At 37.6% G+C, this 15,002-nt stretch overlaps 2 protein-coding genes and 1 pseudogene across 2 annotated transcripts; 1 reads left to right on the top strand and 2 right to left on the bottom strand.

The window, feature by feature from the left end:
- Positions 1 to 380: 380 nt before the first annotated feature.
- LOC103333271 (cysteine-rich receptor-like protein kinase 29) lies at positions 381 to 3,576 on the bottom strand. Its single transcript, XM_089051655.1, has 7 exons — positions 2,605 to 3,576; positions 2,180 to 2,340; positions 1,923 to 2,053; positions 1,616 to 1,826; positions 1,252 to 1,489; positions 997 to 1,147; positions 381 to 887 (listed from the first exon to the last, which is right to left on the bottom strand). The coding sequence occupies exons 1-7, from the start codon at positions 3,423 to 3,425 to the stop codon at positions 540 to 542; spliced, it is 2,061 nt and encodes a 686-aa protein (XP_088907781.1). The 5' UTR covers positions 3,426 to 3,576; the 3' UTR covers positions 381 to 539.
- A 2,692-nt stretch (positions 3,577 to 6,268) lies between these two features.
- Positions 6,269 to 8,399, bottom strand: LOC148920908 (cysteine-rich receptor-like protein kinase 10; annotated as a pseudogene).
- A 2,230-nt stretch (positions 8,400 to 10,629) lies between these two features.
- LOC148920907 (uncharacterized) lies at positions 10,630 to 14,619 on the top strand. Its single transcript, XM_089041289.1, has 3 exons — positions 10,630 to 11,205; positions 12,327 to 13,078; positions 13,989 to 14,619. The coding sequence occupies exons 1-3, from the start codon at positions 10,918 to 10,920 to the stop codon at positions 14,515 to 14,517; spliced, it is 1,569 nt and encodes a 522-aa protein (XP_088897415.1). The 5' UTR covers positions 10,630 to 10,917; the 3' UTR covers positions 14,518 to 14,619.
- The last annotated feature ends 383 nt before the right edge of the window (positions 14,620 to 15,002 follow it).

The raw sequence follows: 15,002 nt of genomic DNA, 5'->3' as shown, positions 1-15,002 counted from the left end.
GTCGGCCTTTTAAAAGTCGCTTGTGTAACCCTCCTTGACGTGTGTATTCTTTGAGAGCTCATATGTTTTAGACTTAGTTTCAGTGTTCTACTTCTGTTTGTTCTTGTTCAGCTATCCTGTTATGCTTTGATATAGCACTTCATATGTTATTGTATCAAGAATGTGCTGCATTGATTTGAAACCAATGTGCTAATAAAAACTTATTTTATGGTTCGAAAATTGACTACTTGTTTCGCTTTAGGTCTTCAATGTCCAGACTTAGCTATTTACTTTTGAAATATGATTCTTTTGTATCAATTTACTTACACTGGAATATCTTTCGCTACGCAAAATACAGAGGACATAAGTCAAGTGTACAATATTATGATGAACAAGAAAAGTTGATAAACAAATTAAAATACTAATTTGAAGTAACAGAATATTAGCAGACTCTTGCACTGTTCTTTGATTATGTCCTACTTGAACAATTAGTGAATGAATCAAAAGGGATGCTAATAAATTACATTACAATTTCAGAAAGCCAGTTTGATCTTCAACCACTAGCGAGGATGTAGTTCAGTAATTTCTGAAATCTCATATTCAAGTGCTTTGGCAGAGTTACTCTTGGAATGATCAGACCTCGTTACCCCTGAATTATATTCCAATCCTAACGACATGTCCGATCCAATGCTATGCAAATAAAATGCTGGTTGGGAGGGCAATGGGAGAGTGAGAGAGTAGCTATTCAGCATGAGAATAACAGAAGCCATGGTTGGCCTATCAGCCACATTTTCTTGCACACATAATAATCCAATGTGGATGCATCTCATTATTTCTGTTCTAGAACCAGTCTTCAATGTGGGATCTATTAGATTTGAAGCTGTCCCTTCCCTCCAACTTCTCCAGGCCTGCAATGATTTGTGAATTTGCAGAAATGATCAGAGATAAGTTTTCTTACTTTAATGTGTTGCAATAAAGTGTATTGAGATACCAAAACTATATTATATTTTCACTTACGAAGCTTAGAAGATCCTCCACATTTTCTCCATGCCGGAAGCCACTATTTTTTTGTCCACTGACTATCTCTAGAACTAACACACCAAAACTGTAGACATCAGACTTAACAGAAAAGTGTCCATGCATTGCATATTCTGGAGCCATATAGCCACTGTATATCAACAAAAAGAATGTCAGCGTTCACCAACACATATGGAAAGGAAATTGTTGACATAACAAACATAAGCCCACATGCAGTTAAATGCATATTCTTACTAGGTCCCAACAATCCGACTAGTATTGCCTTGCGTTTGATCAGGCACGAACAACCTTGCCATGCCAAAATCTGAAATTTTGGGGTTCATTTCTGCATCTATCAAGATGTTACTAGCTTTGAGATCACGATGAATAATTCTAAGGCGAGAGTCTTCGTGGAGGTAAAGGAGGCCTCGAGCAGTGCCTACTATGATTTTGTAGCGCCTCACCCAATCTAGTTGTGCACGCTTTGTTGGGTCTGCAAATATATTAATGCAAAATCAAGACTTCAATTACAATGTTTGCTTGCATACACGTCACACAATTGGAATTTTATAATAAACATTCGAAGTTAAACGAAAACAATGCATAATTCCAGACATACCAAATATGATGTGATCGAGACTTGCATTAGGGACAAATTCATAGACAAGAAGCCTTTCACTTCCTTCTAAGCAGAAACCTAAGAGTCTAACTAAATTCCGGTGTTGAAGTTTAGCCACTAACAAGACCTCATTTTTGAATTCTAAATCTCCTTGCCCAGAATTCGCAGAAAGCCTTTTTACAGCTATATCTTTTCCATTGAGTAGCCTACCCTGGAAAAATATATAGGTACGGAATGAAAAAAACATATATAAGTGGCATTCAAGAAATATGAAAGATATAAGTTCTTGTTATTAACTTGTCATTACCCTGTAAACAGATCCAAATCCTCCCTGTCCAAGTTTATTTGCTTCAGAAAAGTCATCTGTAGAAACTCTAATGGTGGCAAAGTCAAATTGCAGGGATTCTGCAGATCCAATTTCATCTGTATCATCGCCGCCTGAGGAACAATTTAACAAAAACTAAATTAAGCAGTTGTAGCATTATAATCTCTAAAAATGCCTACTTGGCTTCCCCATGTCAAATGGAATAATATGATTAATGTTCACTAGAGTTGCCTCCTTACCTGGAAGTAACTTCCTAGTTTCAAGTTTTTTCTTTGTCCTCTTTACTCTTAAACAAATGCAGAAGAATATAACTATTAGTGCCACAGAAACAACAATTGGCACAACAATAATGATGACAGTCCGAGATCTGTTACTCTTCGATCCTGCAAAAATCAGATGTCTCATTTGCATGAATTTGAATACATACATATACATATGAACCTAACAAAACATGCATTAGAAATCTCTTCAACCCAAAATTGTTGTAGTGTCAATGGTAGCAATGGTCCCTGAACTCGTACACCATACAACTACAACAACTAAAAATTGAATTGAGGGCCTAAAATGTAACCCGTGTTCAAATTCATGGACAATTGCTCAAATTAAGCCAACTTTATTTCTTCAAAGCATGACATATTGGGACATATATACGTACCTCCTGTACTGGTTGACGGTGGAGGAGGACGGCGGCGACGACGACGGCAATGGTGGAACAGTTGTAGGGTCATAGAAGCGAGAGATCTCATACCTAACATTACAGCTGGGATTAACAACTCTACCACCTTGCTTCCCCTCACAACATTTTGGGATATCTTCCAAAGCACCAACCAAACAATCACGGCAGGCCTGCTCGGCCAAATCCGGCGTGCACTGCGCAAGTCCATATATTGTTTGGAAATTGGGAGCTGTTGCGGTCCCTACCGCAAACTTTCGAAGCGAACCGTTCGCCGCAGCTTGACCACTTAGGTCCTCCAGTAGCCTCCTCAGCTCTTGAAAAAACCCGTCGACATCGGAGGAGGACACGTTCTGTGGGTTCCACAGCCAAAAAGCAGGAGCAGCTTCCATGGCGCCGTCGACGGAGCGGTTTGCATATCGAAGCATGCACTCGTCGTAGAACCCGAAAGCTTCCTTCTGATTGGGACAGAGCTGTGTGAGCTTTTGTGTGGAGTTGCTGAGGCAGCCACGGCAAGTGTCCCCCATGACATCTCCTCGACATAGCGCAATTGCGTGAACCTCATCGGCGTTTTCTCCGTAGGATGAGTTGTAGAAGCCGTAGCCATTGCCGTTGTTGGAGGGGGAAGAAAGAGAAGAGAGAAGGGTGTTGAGGTTTGTCTGGTAGGTACTGTTGGTGGTGTAGTTGCCTTTTTCGTTGAAACAGCTATGGCTTCGAAAATCAGGCGGCTGGGCAAGGGATTGAGTGCTGATGAGGAACAGAATGGGAGAAAGGAAGAACAGAAATCTTGAGGAGACCGTTAATGGCGCCATTCTGTTTTGTACATTATGGTTGGTCAAGATCAAAACTGTGTTTATATACTTTTTATTGTGGCAAACGGTCAAGAAAAGATTTGTGTGTGAGATTTTTCAAACTGAACATTTGTTGTTCAACCTGCAAAAACACCGGACACTCAATATTAGTGAAAAGTGCAAGAATAGTTGTCTGTCTGATTACACACAATATTAGAAGTCTCAAATTTAAATTCTCTTTACGTGTTGATAAAAAAAAAAAAAAACAAGAGAGAGAGAGAGAGCATACTACATCAAAAAGAAAATGTAATTTATTTCTCAAATATATATGTCATGTAGTATAATACTCGGACTAAATCCTGCCAAATCCACGATCAACCATATTGAAGAAATATATTTTACGACTAAGCAGCCCATAAATTATTCATCAAAATACTTCTTTGACCATTTCACACTGTTTTAATTAAAATGTAGATGGAGACTGGACTGGTACTGATTTTTGACTTTTGAGGATTGATTGAATATTAAACCATTGATTGAAACGGGAGTAGTTGAGGACAAGGTAAGCATTCCCTGCTGTGGCGCGTAATCTGGGTCAAAGGAAAGGAAAATTCCAAGCAAAAGTGATGTACGTAGTTTTGATCCAACTTCTAAATCTAAAGCATATATAGGAAGTTCATGAGATTGGGAAAAGATCAATTTTAGGACGTCAAACATTTGAAAACAAAATATTGATTAACTATCCACGTATTGAAATGAGTCTCTTCTTATAAGTCCTTAAAGAGATCTTAGTATGCCCTGACCTTCAGATGGAGTAGCCTCTCTCTCCCTAAATCTTTTCTCATAAAAAAGATGAAAGTTAGTCTCCTCTCCACTTCCAGTTAACAATGTGGGTCAACCCTATACAACACCAATGCATTCCTCCATAATTGAGATTACAATAATGAATATGGTGACAAGTAATTTTTTGACGTGGTTAAAAAAATATATTTAACTCAGAGTGACATCAATATTATTTATAAAATTTGAAAATATTTTAAACTGAATATTAAACAGAAATTCCTAACAAAGGGTACATGCATGATGCATCATCTGCCTTTGTGAAAAAGTATCCATTGACCGTGTTTCTTATAGTCAGAATTGACTGCTTTTCTTTTTTTTAAATTTTTTTAAAATTTAATTTTTAATGAGAACTGAAATGTATAGGGCCCTAAACCAATTTCATGGGGGAAGCCAGCTACAAAATGGATGGATTAACTTATAGCCAAGACCATAACCATAACTCTACTTGTCAAGCCCTATCAAGAACCTACCTAAAACAATGAAGAAACCACACAGTTTGAAGGAAAAAATGAACCAAAGGGATATCCTAAATTACATCAATGGCATGTTTATTAATCCGTAATTAGATTAGGAGGAATTGAATTGAGGATTAATTGAATTTAGGAAGAGTTGGATTCAGAAGAATTAGGGCCCGTCGTAACGTGAGAATGTTTTGAGAATATTTTGAAATGAAAACAATAAAACAAATTTGCATTTGGAAATGAAAATAGATTAATTAGAAACATCTTTAGAAAACAAAACAATGAAAACCTGTAGTACAATTGTTTTTCATGTATTTTTGCTAATTTCAGTTCTAATTTTTTTAATGATATTTTAGAGGCTAAAATTATTGTAAACAATGAAAAAAATTTAAGCTCAAAACTACCTTATCTCCTTTTTTCTTTTTTCTTTTTCTTCTTTTTCTCCTTTTCTCTCTTTCCTCCTTTTTTCTTCTTCTTTCCTTCACATGGCTGCTTCTTGTTTTCTCTTTTTCTTCCTCTTTCCTACTTTCTTCCCCTTTTCTTCTTCCTTTCCTTCCCCAGGCCGTTTCTTTTTTCTCCTTTTCTTCCTCTTTTCTTCTTCCTTTCCTTCCCAGGCCACACCCACTCCTCCTTCCTTCCATGGCATGAATCCCATACACCCACCCATCTCTCTCTCTCTCTCTCTTGATCCACTAATTAATGGTTGTGATGGTTTGATTGGGTGATGATGGTGGTTGAGTTGGGTATGTGGTGGTTCTTCTTCTTGTCTCTATTTTTTTCTTCTTCTTCCTCTGTATTTTTTTTTTCTTAATTTGCAGATTTGTTTATTTTGGGTCGGAGAAGATGGGTGTTGTTCCTGTTGGTGGGTTTATTGGTTGTCAAGAGAGAGAGCTAGAGTGGTTGATGGGATGCATTCTTGTGTCTTCGGAAAACACTGAAAATGAAATCACTGAAAACAACTTTTTCATTTTCAACTTTTGTTCACAAAGTCAGATTTGTTTTCAGAAAACGTTTTATGAGGGAAAAAACGATGCACGAACGTGTTTTGTGAAAACAGAAACAAAAGCAGAAAACAAGCTCTAAAAACATTACCGAACGGGCCCTTAGATTCCAGATTCCTATTGAAGTTGTTTATTAAACCATATGGAATTGGGGTAGGAGTGGTACTAATTTCTAAAATCTCCTCGTTGTTGGGTTAAAGTATATGACAAATTTGAAATTTTAAAAATTATATGAGGATATAATGGGTAAAAAAGATGAATTCCTAATGAGTTAATTCTCCATGAATTAGAATACCACCTCTCCCAAGAATTGAATTCCTCCAAAATCAGGAATTCAATTCCTAATTTCGTGTGGGCCCCCGTTACTTTTCAATTATTTGATGTGAAATAAACACAGGAATCCTCAATAGGTGGAATTCAATTCCGGATGAGAATTCCAATTCCTGATTAGTAAACACACCACAATATAATATCGTTTTCACTATCGAGGATATATTTGGGTAATTAATGAAGCCTCATTTTCTAGAGCTTTGTTAGAGTTGCTCTTGTATCGATCCAATCATGTTACCCTTGAATTGCCCTCCGATCCCAAAGACATGTCGAATCCAACGGTTCTGGGCACTAAAAATGGTGGCTGTGAGGGTACAGGGAGACTGAGGGAGTAGCTATTCAGCATCACAATAACATAAGCCATGGTTAGCCTATTTGCCACATTTTCTTGCACACACATAATAATCTAATGTGGATGCATCTCAATATTTCACTTCTTGAACCAGTCTTCAAGGTGGGATCTATTAGATTTGAAGCTGTCCCTTTCCTCCAACTTTTCCATGCCTACAATCATTTATGAATTAGAATAAAGTAATTCGAGATAAAAATTTGTTTCTTTCATTGCATTCAATTTCACTAATATATAAATACTCACATAGCTTAAAAGATCCTTCACATTCTCTCCACGACGAAAGCAACTATTTTTCTGCCCACTTATAATCTCTAAAATCAACACGCCAAAACTATAGACATCAGACTTAACAGAAAATTGCCTATGCATTACATGCCCTAGAGCCATATCTATGTTGTATATACCAATAAGAAGGTCAACATTGATTAGCATGTACGAAGATTTTGGAAATCGTTTATGTATCATGATATGCTATATATATATATATATATATATATATATATGGTTAAGTACTTACTAGGTCCCCACAATTCGACTGGTAATGTCATGTGTTTGGTCATGCATGAACAACCTTGCCATGCCAAAATCCGAAATTTTGGAGTTAATTTTGATATCTATTAAGATGTTACTAGCTTTAATGTCACGATGAATAATTCTAAGGCCAGAATCTTCATGGAGATAAAGGAGCCCACACGCAACGCCTACTATGACTTTGTAGTGCATATCCAAACCCAGCTGTGTGCGCTTGACTGGGTCTACATACTTATGGAAAAGCAAGACTCGATGGGTTATAATGTTTATTTAATGTCATAATTTTATGATAAGTTTTCATAGTGGAAAAGAAAAATGCAGAATTCCAACCATACCAAATAGGATGTGAGACTTGCGTTAGGGACAAATTCATAGATAAGAAGCCTTTCATTTCCTTCCAAGCAAAAACCCTGGAGCCTAACTAAATTACGATGTTGAAGCTTGGCCACTAACAATACCTCATTTTTAAATTCTACATCTCCTTGTCCAGAATTTGAGAATTTATTGTTTGAAGCTACGGCTATGGTGGTTTAATTGTTTGGTTGTGATGGTTGGTGGGATGCTTATAACAGTCAAATGAATAGGGTTTCAAAGAGCATGGCTGAGGAAAGAAAAACTTAAGACTTTGAAGGGTATGATGTTTGTGACAATGATTCTAGAGAAATTTATGAGTTCTAGAGGTGGGAGGATAAAAGGAAAAGCTTGAGGCTTGAAAGCTACGGTGTTTATAGCTTGGAAGAGTATGAGAAGGAAGGAAGAGCTTGGAGTTATGATTTGCGAGGCTTTATAAGGAAAATTGAGGATTTCAATTATAGGAAAATAGAAGAAATGGTTGTGATAGCTGAGAAATGGCTGGGATGACCGCTGGAATGCTTGTAGCAGCTGAATGGAAGAAGGAAAGTGGTCCGGTGGTTGCTGAAGGGGGTTGATGGCTGCTGGGATGCTTGGAGCAACCAAGTGAGGGAGTGTTGGATGAGGGAAAATTGGTGCCTTTTATTTGAGCCATGAATGCCAATTTATAGAGGGTGAGGGTTTTTCTTTATTTTCAATAGGTAAATGGAGGTGCTGGAACCACCTATTTCCAGTGGTTAAAAGGGAGCATTGAGACATGCTATTTTCCAGCAGGTGAAGCTAGGTACTATAAACTAATTATTTCCTATGGGTAAAAGAAAGCCTGGAAACTGCTTGTTTCCAGTGGGTAATAGGAAGTGCTAGAAAATGCTTGTTTCCAATAGGGTAAAGCTAGGCATTTAGAAAATAAGTATTTCCTATGGGTAAAAGGAAGTGCTTGAAAAAATATTTCATTTGCTCACCCACATTGGAGAACTCTAAGTAATGGGCTTGGACTTTGGTGCTCCCAAGTAGCTAGGTCAAAGTCTCCATTATCCAAGAGCTTTTGTGGGCCTTGTAGACCTCCGTAACATTCCACATCACAATCTCTCATGCAAGCCCCGTAAACCACATGACTTGTGTTCATGTGAGCTTAATAGGTGATTGGCATGGAAAAAATGTATTATTAGTTTGGCATGGCTTGTACACTGTTTCTATATTTATTTAATGAATTAAATCCCAAAATACAGTTTGGATTAACGCATGATCGACATTATATGTTATATTGGACTTTAAATGTCTTTGGGCTTCCCGTGACTTTTTTGGACCTCAACACTGGTCGCATGACTAAATTTAACAGAAAATGTAATGGTTGGACCAAAGTGCTGATTAATAAAAAGTTGGTGGACCATTTGAATGAATAATTTAATTTATAGACCAAAATGTAAATCGGGTACAAATTTGAGGACCATTTGAGTAATTTACCCATTAAATAAAACAATTGAATATTGGAAGGGGAATGCAAGGAATTTTTTGCTGTGGAGATACTGAATGTGGAAGTCAAGGCAAGAAGATATTGCAAAGAATTTTCTGCTGTGGACTGACTGCTTCTTTCTTTACCAACCTTAATTAAGTGGGCATGCCGCATACGCTTAGAACATTGGCAGAAAAGGGCCCAAGGGAAGGTTGGGAGGGGGCAAACCCAAAAACTAGTTTCTAGCAACAAGAAGCTGCCAGGGCAAACAATGGGGCCTACAAACCGGCAAGCCCGAGGGAGGTCGGCCGAGCTCCACCAGCGAGTGGGATGACGTTAGCGCCGACGTCACGATGATGTCGGGCCGCTGCTTAAATTTTTTAAAGTCGCGTGCAATACACGCACCCGGCTTAAAAAATTTGACGCTGAGTCGCCAACGGCATGATTCCACGTGTCGCATCGGGCCATCCGATCCGCTTTTAAACTTATCCAATGGCAGCCATTTTTCGCGAATAAAAAATCGAAAAGTAACCCCAACGGCTCTATGCCACGTGGAAGCTCCTGGGCTCTCCGATTGGTTTTTCCAGAATCCAACAAAGATGCAATTTTTTGCCCAAAAAAATAGAAAAAAATCATAAAAAATTTAAAAAAATATGAAAAAAATACTGAATTTTTTTTCTATAAATACCAACCAATACTCTTCACTTTTAACACCAACTCTTCATACATTTTCTTCTCATTCTACTATTTTTCACTTTCTAGTCAAAATTTTTTCACTTTCAAGTTGTTTTTTTCTCTATCATATTTTGAAATGTATCTGAAATTTGACATTTTGAATTTATCTAAAATTTGAATTTTGAAATGTATCTGAAATTTGACATTTTGAATTTATCTGAAATTTGAAATGTATCTGAAATTTATCTTAAATTTATCTGAAATTTGAAACCGAAAATCTGATCCGATATGAATAGTATTGACACATAGGAACCCAAAAATCTTATCCGAAAATATTATCCAAATTAATTGTTTAAGTAAACAAAGTTGTGAAAAAAACAAAAAAATGAATAGTATTTGCCATGGCAAGCCTTGCATTGCTGGAAACACAATTTTTTTTTTGCTAGGGCAGGCACTATTCACGTGAATAGTACCCGCATGGCAAGGGGCTAACTGGTGGAAGTGCTCTTAATCCTCTTCTAAAAATGAAAAAAAATAGATTAAAATGTAGTGCTTTGTTCCAAATCTAAAGCATATGAAGTTTATGAAATTGGAAACATCTAAGCTGAAACTCAACGTCCATTTAGGGATACGAGGTCAAGTCAAGCATTTTTTTGTTTATGGAATGTGCTAAGTGCCCTTTCATTTTCTTTTTCATCTTGTTGGTTTTTGCAAATTATGATTTTGGTCTCTATAATTTGGCAAAATCCAATGTTGGTGTTGGTACATTAAATTTCAATTCTGGCGGAAAATTAAAAATCATTTAATGCTATCAAACATTTGATTAGAATTATGAAATATGATTTCATTCAACCATATAATAATGCCCACTAAGTTTGCGCTAAAAGAAAGCTACATCACAAGAATATGAGGCTAGCAACAACAAAAGTATCAAACTCATCGAGAATATATATCATTCATGATGTTCATGTGAATCGAACTTGAGACCTCCTCTAACTAAAAATACTACAAAAATAAAGGTAGGTTAGAAGCTCAAATTTCCTTTTAAGTTCAGAAAAAAATTCTTCATAGCTCTGTTCTGTGAGCAGATCCGGAACACCTTGCAAAATAACATCGATTTGGATCCCCATCACCCATCTTGCTTCTTTCCTTCCATAAAAAGCAATTATACTAAAAATTGACCAAAGACAAGAAGAATCAACCAACTGCTAGGCGTTGACCAAAAAAAAAAAAACCAACTGCTAGGCCAAATCTTTTATCCCCAATCTCCATCCATTACCCCACCCTTAATCACACCAATCCCAACCCTACACGTGTCAGACAAGCCCAGATCTGCATACCAGGTCCCACATTCAACGTGGGTCATCATTTCCTAAGTAACCCTTCAGTCTCCATCCAAGGCAACGAAATCTTCTTCCCCTTCTGTCCCTAACATAAAACCTCTGATTTGTCCTTCTCCCCTTGGTCTGAGAACCGAGCAGAGTGCTCTGTTTTCAGTCCAGACATAGATTGGAAAATGAAAGCAGAGGCTGTGACATTGTTGTTGGTGAACCTAGCAAGTATTATGCAGAGAGCTGACGAGTCGTTGTTGCCAGGGGTGTACAAAGAGGTGGGGGCCAGTCTGCACACCGACCCAACTGGGTTGGGCTCACTCACTCTGTTCAGATCCATTGTCCAGTCTGCCTGCTACCCACTTGCGGCTTACCTTGCTATGCGCCACAACCGAGCCCATGTCATTGCTCTTGGTGCCTTTCTCTGGGCTGCTGCCACCTTCCTTGTTGGCTTTTCATCCACTTTCCTTCAGGTCTCTCTGTCTCTCTCTCTCTCTCTCTGGTTTCTTATTTTCTATGGTGTTTTCAACTTGCAACTTTCTTTTCGAAAATGAAATATAGTGTAATATGGAATAATTATTTTGGTCATCTTTGAGGATCTAAGAGAACCCATGATTTGGATTGGTTAGTTTAGTTAGGCAAGTGATTTTGTTAGTGTTTTATGTTGAGTTGATTCTCAAATGGGCAATACAAAATGCTGTTTCATGTCTTGTCAAATTATGTTTTTGGGCAACTGTGGAGTTCAATCTTTATTGGTGGCTCAATGGACAGGGATTTTATTGGTATCAATCAATGCTTCAAATTAAGGATTTGGGGGGAAAATCATTGAACTCGGCAAACTTTCAAGTTCTCGTTCAAATGGATTTCCTGTTTTGCAATAATGGGGATTCTGGATAGTTTACAATTAGAAAAGTTTTGAGGAATCAAGCACATTGATGTACGAGAGCATATAAAAGTAGGACACTTTTAAGGAATTCAAAGCAACAATCTAAATGGAAGATGATGCCATTGAAGATATAAGTTTGAAGATGTGTATACGTAACACTATGAACTTTAAGATATCTTAGGAAAAATGAAGAAGGATACAAGGTTAACATTGAAGTTGTCAATGTTCTCTTCCTGTTTTACATCAAAAGTCTAAAGTCACAAATGCAGTTGTCCTAAAACAGTAAGTTTAATGATAGTGCTTGACAACCCAGCTGTTTCTTTCCTTTTTAGCAAAATTTAATTTTTGCCCATCCATGACTTCTGAAGCTCATGCTGCATATTCATACCAATCAAATGTTGCTGCACATTTCATTGTTTTCAAGAGAAGTAATTGGTTCATGACTCATAAATTCAAAGCTATACTAAGATGCTGTGCTTGTCGTGGTGAGGAGGAAAGAGATGAGTGCATGTTTTATCATGAAGCTCGTAAGTCTTGATACGAGATAATAAGGCTTAAACAAATTAAAAAACATTTTTAACATAAACTTATAAGGTGTAATTGAAAATTGTAGGTAACAAATTCTTCCTGTGCAGTGAATTTCGTTGATTTGCAGTTTGACTTACCAGATTACAATTCAACACTTAGTTGTCTGATTTGGTTGATTAGGTGGCTGTTTCAAGAGGATTAAATGGAATTGGACTTGCCATTGTCACTCCTGCTATTCAGTCTCTTGTTGCGGACTCAACTGATGAGAGCAACCGGGGTACAGCGTTTGGATGGTTACAACTAACAGGAAACCTTGGCTCCATAATTGGTGGTCTTTGTTCTGTACTAATAGCGTCCACTACATTCATGGGTATACCTGGCTGGAGAATAGCATTCCATTTGGTTGGACTCATAAGTGTCATAGTCGGTATATTGGTTCGCCTCTTTGCCAATGATCCGCACTACTTAGAGAGCAATGGTAGAGCTAAAGATATAACTTCACATAAGCCTTTTTCATCAGAAGTGAAAGACCTGATTATAGAAGCAAAGTCAGTTATTAGAATCCCGTCTTTTCAAATACTAATTGCTCAGGGTGTCTTTGGATCATTCCCCTGGTCAGGTTTGTCATTTGCTCCATTGTGGTTAGAACTTATTGGTTTCTCCCACAAAGAAACGGCAGTTCTTTGGACCATATTTATAATTGGTGGCTCACTTGGAAGTGTCTTCGGAGGAATCATGGGCGATGTTCTTGCAAAACCCTTTCCCAATGCTGGGAGGATAGTTCTTTCACAGATAAGCGCAGGTTCAGCCATTCCTTTCGCTGCTATTTTGCTTCTGGTGTTGCCTGATGACCCATCCACAGGATTCGTGCATGGGCTGGTCTTGTTCATTATGGGATGGTTCACTTCCTGGAACGCTCCTGCAACTAACAAGTATGTATCCTTTCCCACTTTGTCCTTTTTCCTTGTCTTCTAGAGCTAACTAGGCAGAGTTATATATATATAACTTTCCTTGTGTTCTGGTGGGGTGGGGAAGAGGTTATTTGATACAATTGAATTGAAGATTGGATTGGTTGCTTTTCCTAGGATTGTCCGATGAAAGTTTCATACTTCTCTGAGTAACCAATTTATTTAGATTTGTCCTTGTTCACACATTCACACACTAATTAATAATTATTGGAGTCTCAAATAGCTTTCTTCAAGTCTTTCTCACATATGAAACTTGCAGAGGATATTTCTTTTCTGATAATGGGTCAGCTTTATATTGTTCCATTCACGTATGAACTCATGTAGTCCGTTAGATTTGGCCCTATGCTAGTTTGGTTAGTTCCTTCTGTATGTTCTCTAGTTTTCAGAGGTACTCTTGATTTCTTGATAATTAGTCAGCTTTAGAAAGTAACATTCAAAATCTTCTCAACTCATTTAGTTAGTCTGAATTGAGTCCTTAAGTTAGTTTGATTAGTTCTATATATGCGTTCGCTCGTCTGATAGGTTTGAACAAATACAAAGCTACCATGTCCCATCTTCGACTTAATTATTAATCTTTGACCTTTGCTTTCACTGTTTTTTTTCTCCTTTCCAACAAACAAAAACACACCCTTCAGTGCACCAACTTTGCATGACCAAGTAAGTTTCCACAATTTATGGTTGGTTAATTATGTCGACTAGAGTTACTTCATGAAGGGGTGATTCCTTTCCTACTATGAGTTATGGTTGGTGAGTCATCCTGACCAATGTTGCATGTTGTCAGTTCTCTGGTGCGATTAAACCTAAATTACTGGTAACGAAAGTTTCATATACATCAACCTTCTTGGAACTCTTCAATATGTAAACTTGTTCACAGTCCAATATTTGCAGAGATAGTGCCTGAGAGGTCTCGTACAAGCATCTATGCTCTGGATCAATCTTTCGAATCCATCCTATCATCATTTGCTCCACCGATAGTTGGGATTTTGGCTCAGCATGTTTATGGCTTTAAGCCAATTCCTAAAGGATCATCAAATTCTGTACAGATTGAAACAGATAGAGAAAATGCTGCATCACTTGCCAAGGCACTATACACAGCTTTGGGCATTCCGATGACACTCTGTGTCTTAATCTACTCCTTCCTTTACTGCACATACCCTAGAGACAGGGACCGGGCGAGAATGCAAGCTTTAGCTGAATCAGAAATGCAAGAGCTGGAAACAGATTGTTCCCATTTTTCAGGAGAAGAATACTCCAAAGTTCGTGTTTCAGAATCGAAAGTGCTGAATGGAAGTGAGAAAAGCAAAATTGACATAGAATATGGATTGGAGGAGAGCATTGACTTGGATGATAATGACGAGAAGTCCCTGCTTTCCTGTCAGCAGCCGTCGAATCTGAGAGAATAGAAGACCTATGAAGCAGAAGCTAGATTTTGTTCATTTGCTTCCTTTAAACCAACACAAATACAAAAAAGAAAGCTTCATCTGCTTGCTTCGGTAAAGACTGGATGCTCGTGAAGTCTCTTTTACTTTAACCCCAAGACAATGTTTGCAACACTGGCGGAGCCAATACATGCCTAGTGTGGGCAGGTTTCTTCACCCATCTAGCCAAACACTTTGCCAATAAAAATTAGACACTAGGCTAATATTTTGCATGCAAAATCCCCACTCAGCACCCTAAATAAGTCTTCAAAGTTTTAGCCCAAAACCTCTTCTATATTGAAAATATCAAGGCTCAAGACTTAATAAACGTATGGTAAAGCCTTAGATTTTGGCCCAAAATCATGTATTAAAAATTTATTTTAGATTTTGGCCCAAAATCATGTATTAAAAATTTATTGAAATAGATTATGTGTTATAATATAATATATATCGCATTGCTATGAAAACCT

The sequence above is a fragment of the Prunus mume genome, linkage group LG1, assembly GCF_029339155.1.
Source record: "Prunus mume cultivar Tortuosa linkage group LG1, ASM2933915v1, whole genome shotgun sequence".
Lineage (NCBI taxonomy): Eukaryota > Viridiplantae > Streptophyta > Magnoliopsida > Rosales > Rosaceae > Prunus > Prunus mume.
The sequence above is the reverse complement of the archived record's forward strand: the minus strand, read 5'-3'. Positions and strand labels throughout refer to the sequence as shown.

Bases quoted from the DNA above. Each gene is read 5' to 3' on its own strand.
- LOC103333271 (XM_089051655.1), bottom strand. From the start codon at position 3,425: ATGGCGCCATTAACGGTCTCCTCAAGATTTCTGTTCTTCCTTTCTCCC. The intron at 2,341-2,604 runs GTACAGGAGGTA...CATGCAAATGAG, and splicing joins TCCTCCTCCACCGTCAACCA to ACATCTGATTTTTGCAGGAT. The intron at 2,054-2,179 runs GTAAGGAGGCAA...ATTGTTCCTCAG, and splicing joins AACTAGGAAGTTACTTCCAG to GCGGCGATGATACAGATGAA.
- LOC148920907 (XM_089041289.1), top strand. From the start codon at position 10,918: ATGAAAGCAGAGGCTGTGACATTGTTGTTGGTGAACCTAGCAAGTATT. The intron at 11,206-12,326 runs GTCTCTCTGTCT...TTGGTTGATTAG, and splicing joins TTTCATCCACTTTCCTTCAG to GTGGCTGTTTCAAGAGGATT. The intron at 13,079-13,988 runs GTATGTATCCTT...ACTTGTTCACAG, and splicing joins AACGCTCCTGCAACTAACAA to TCCAATATTTGCAGAGATAG.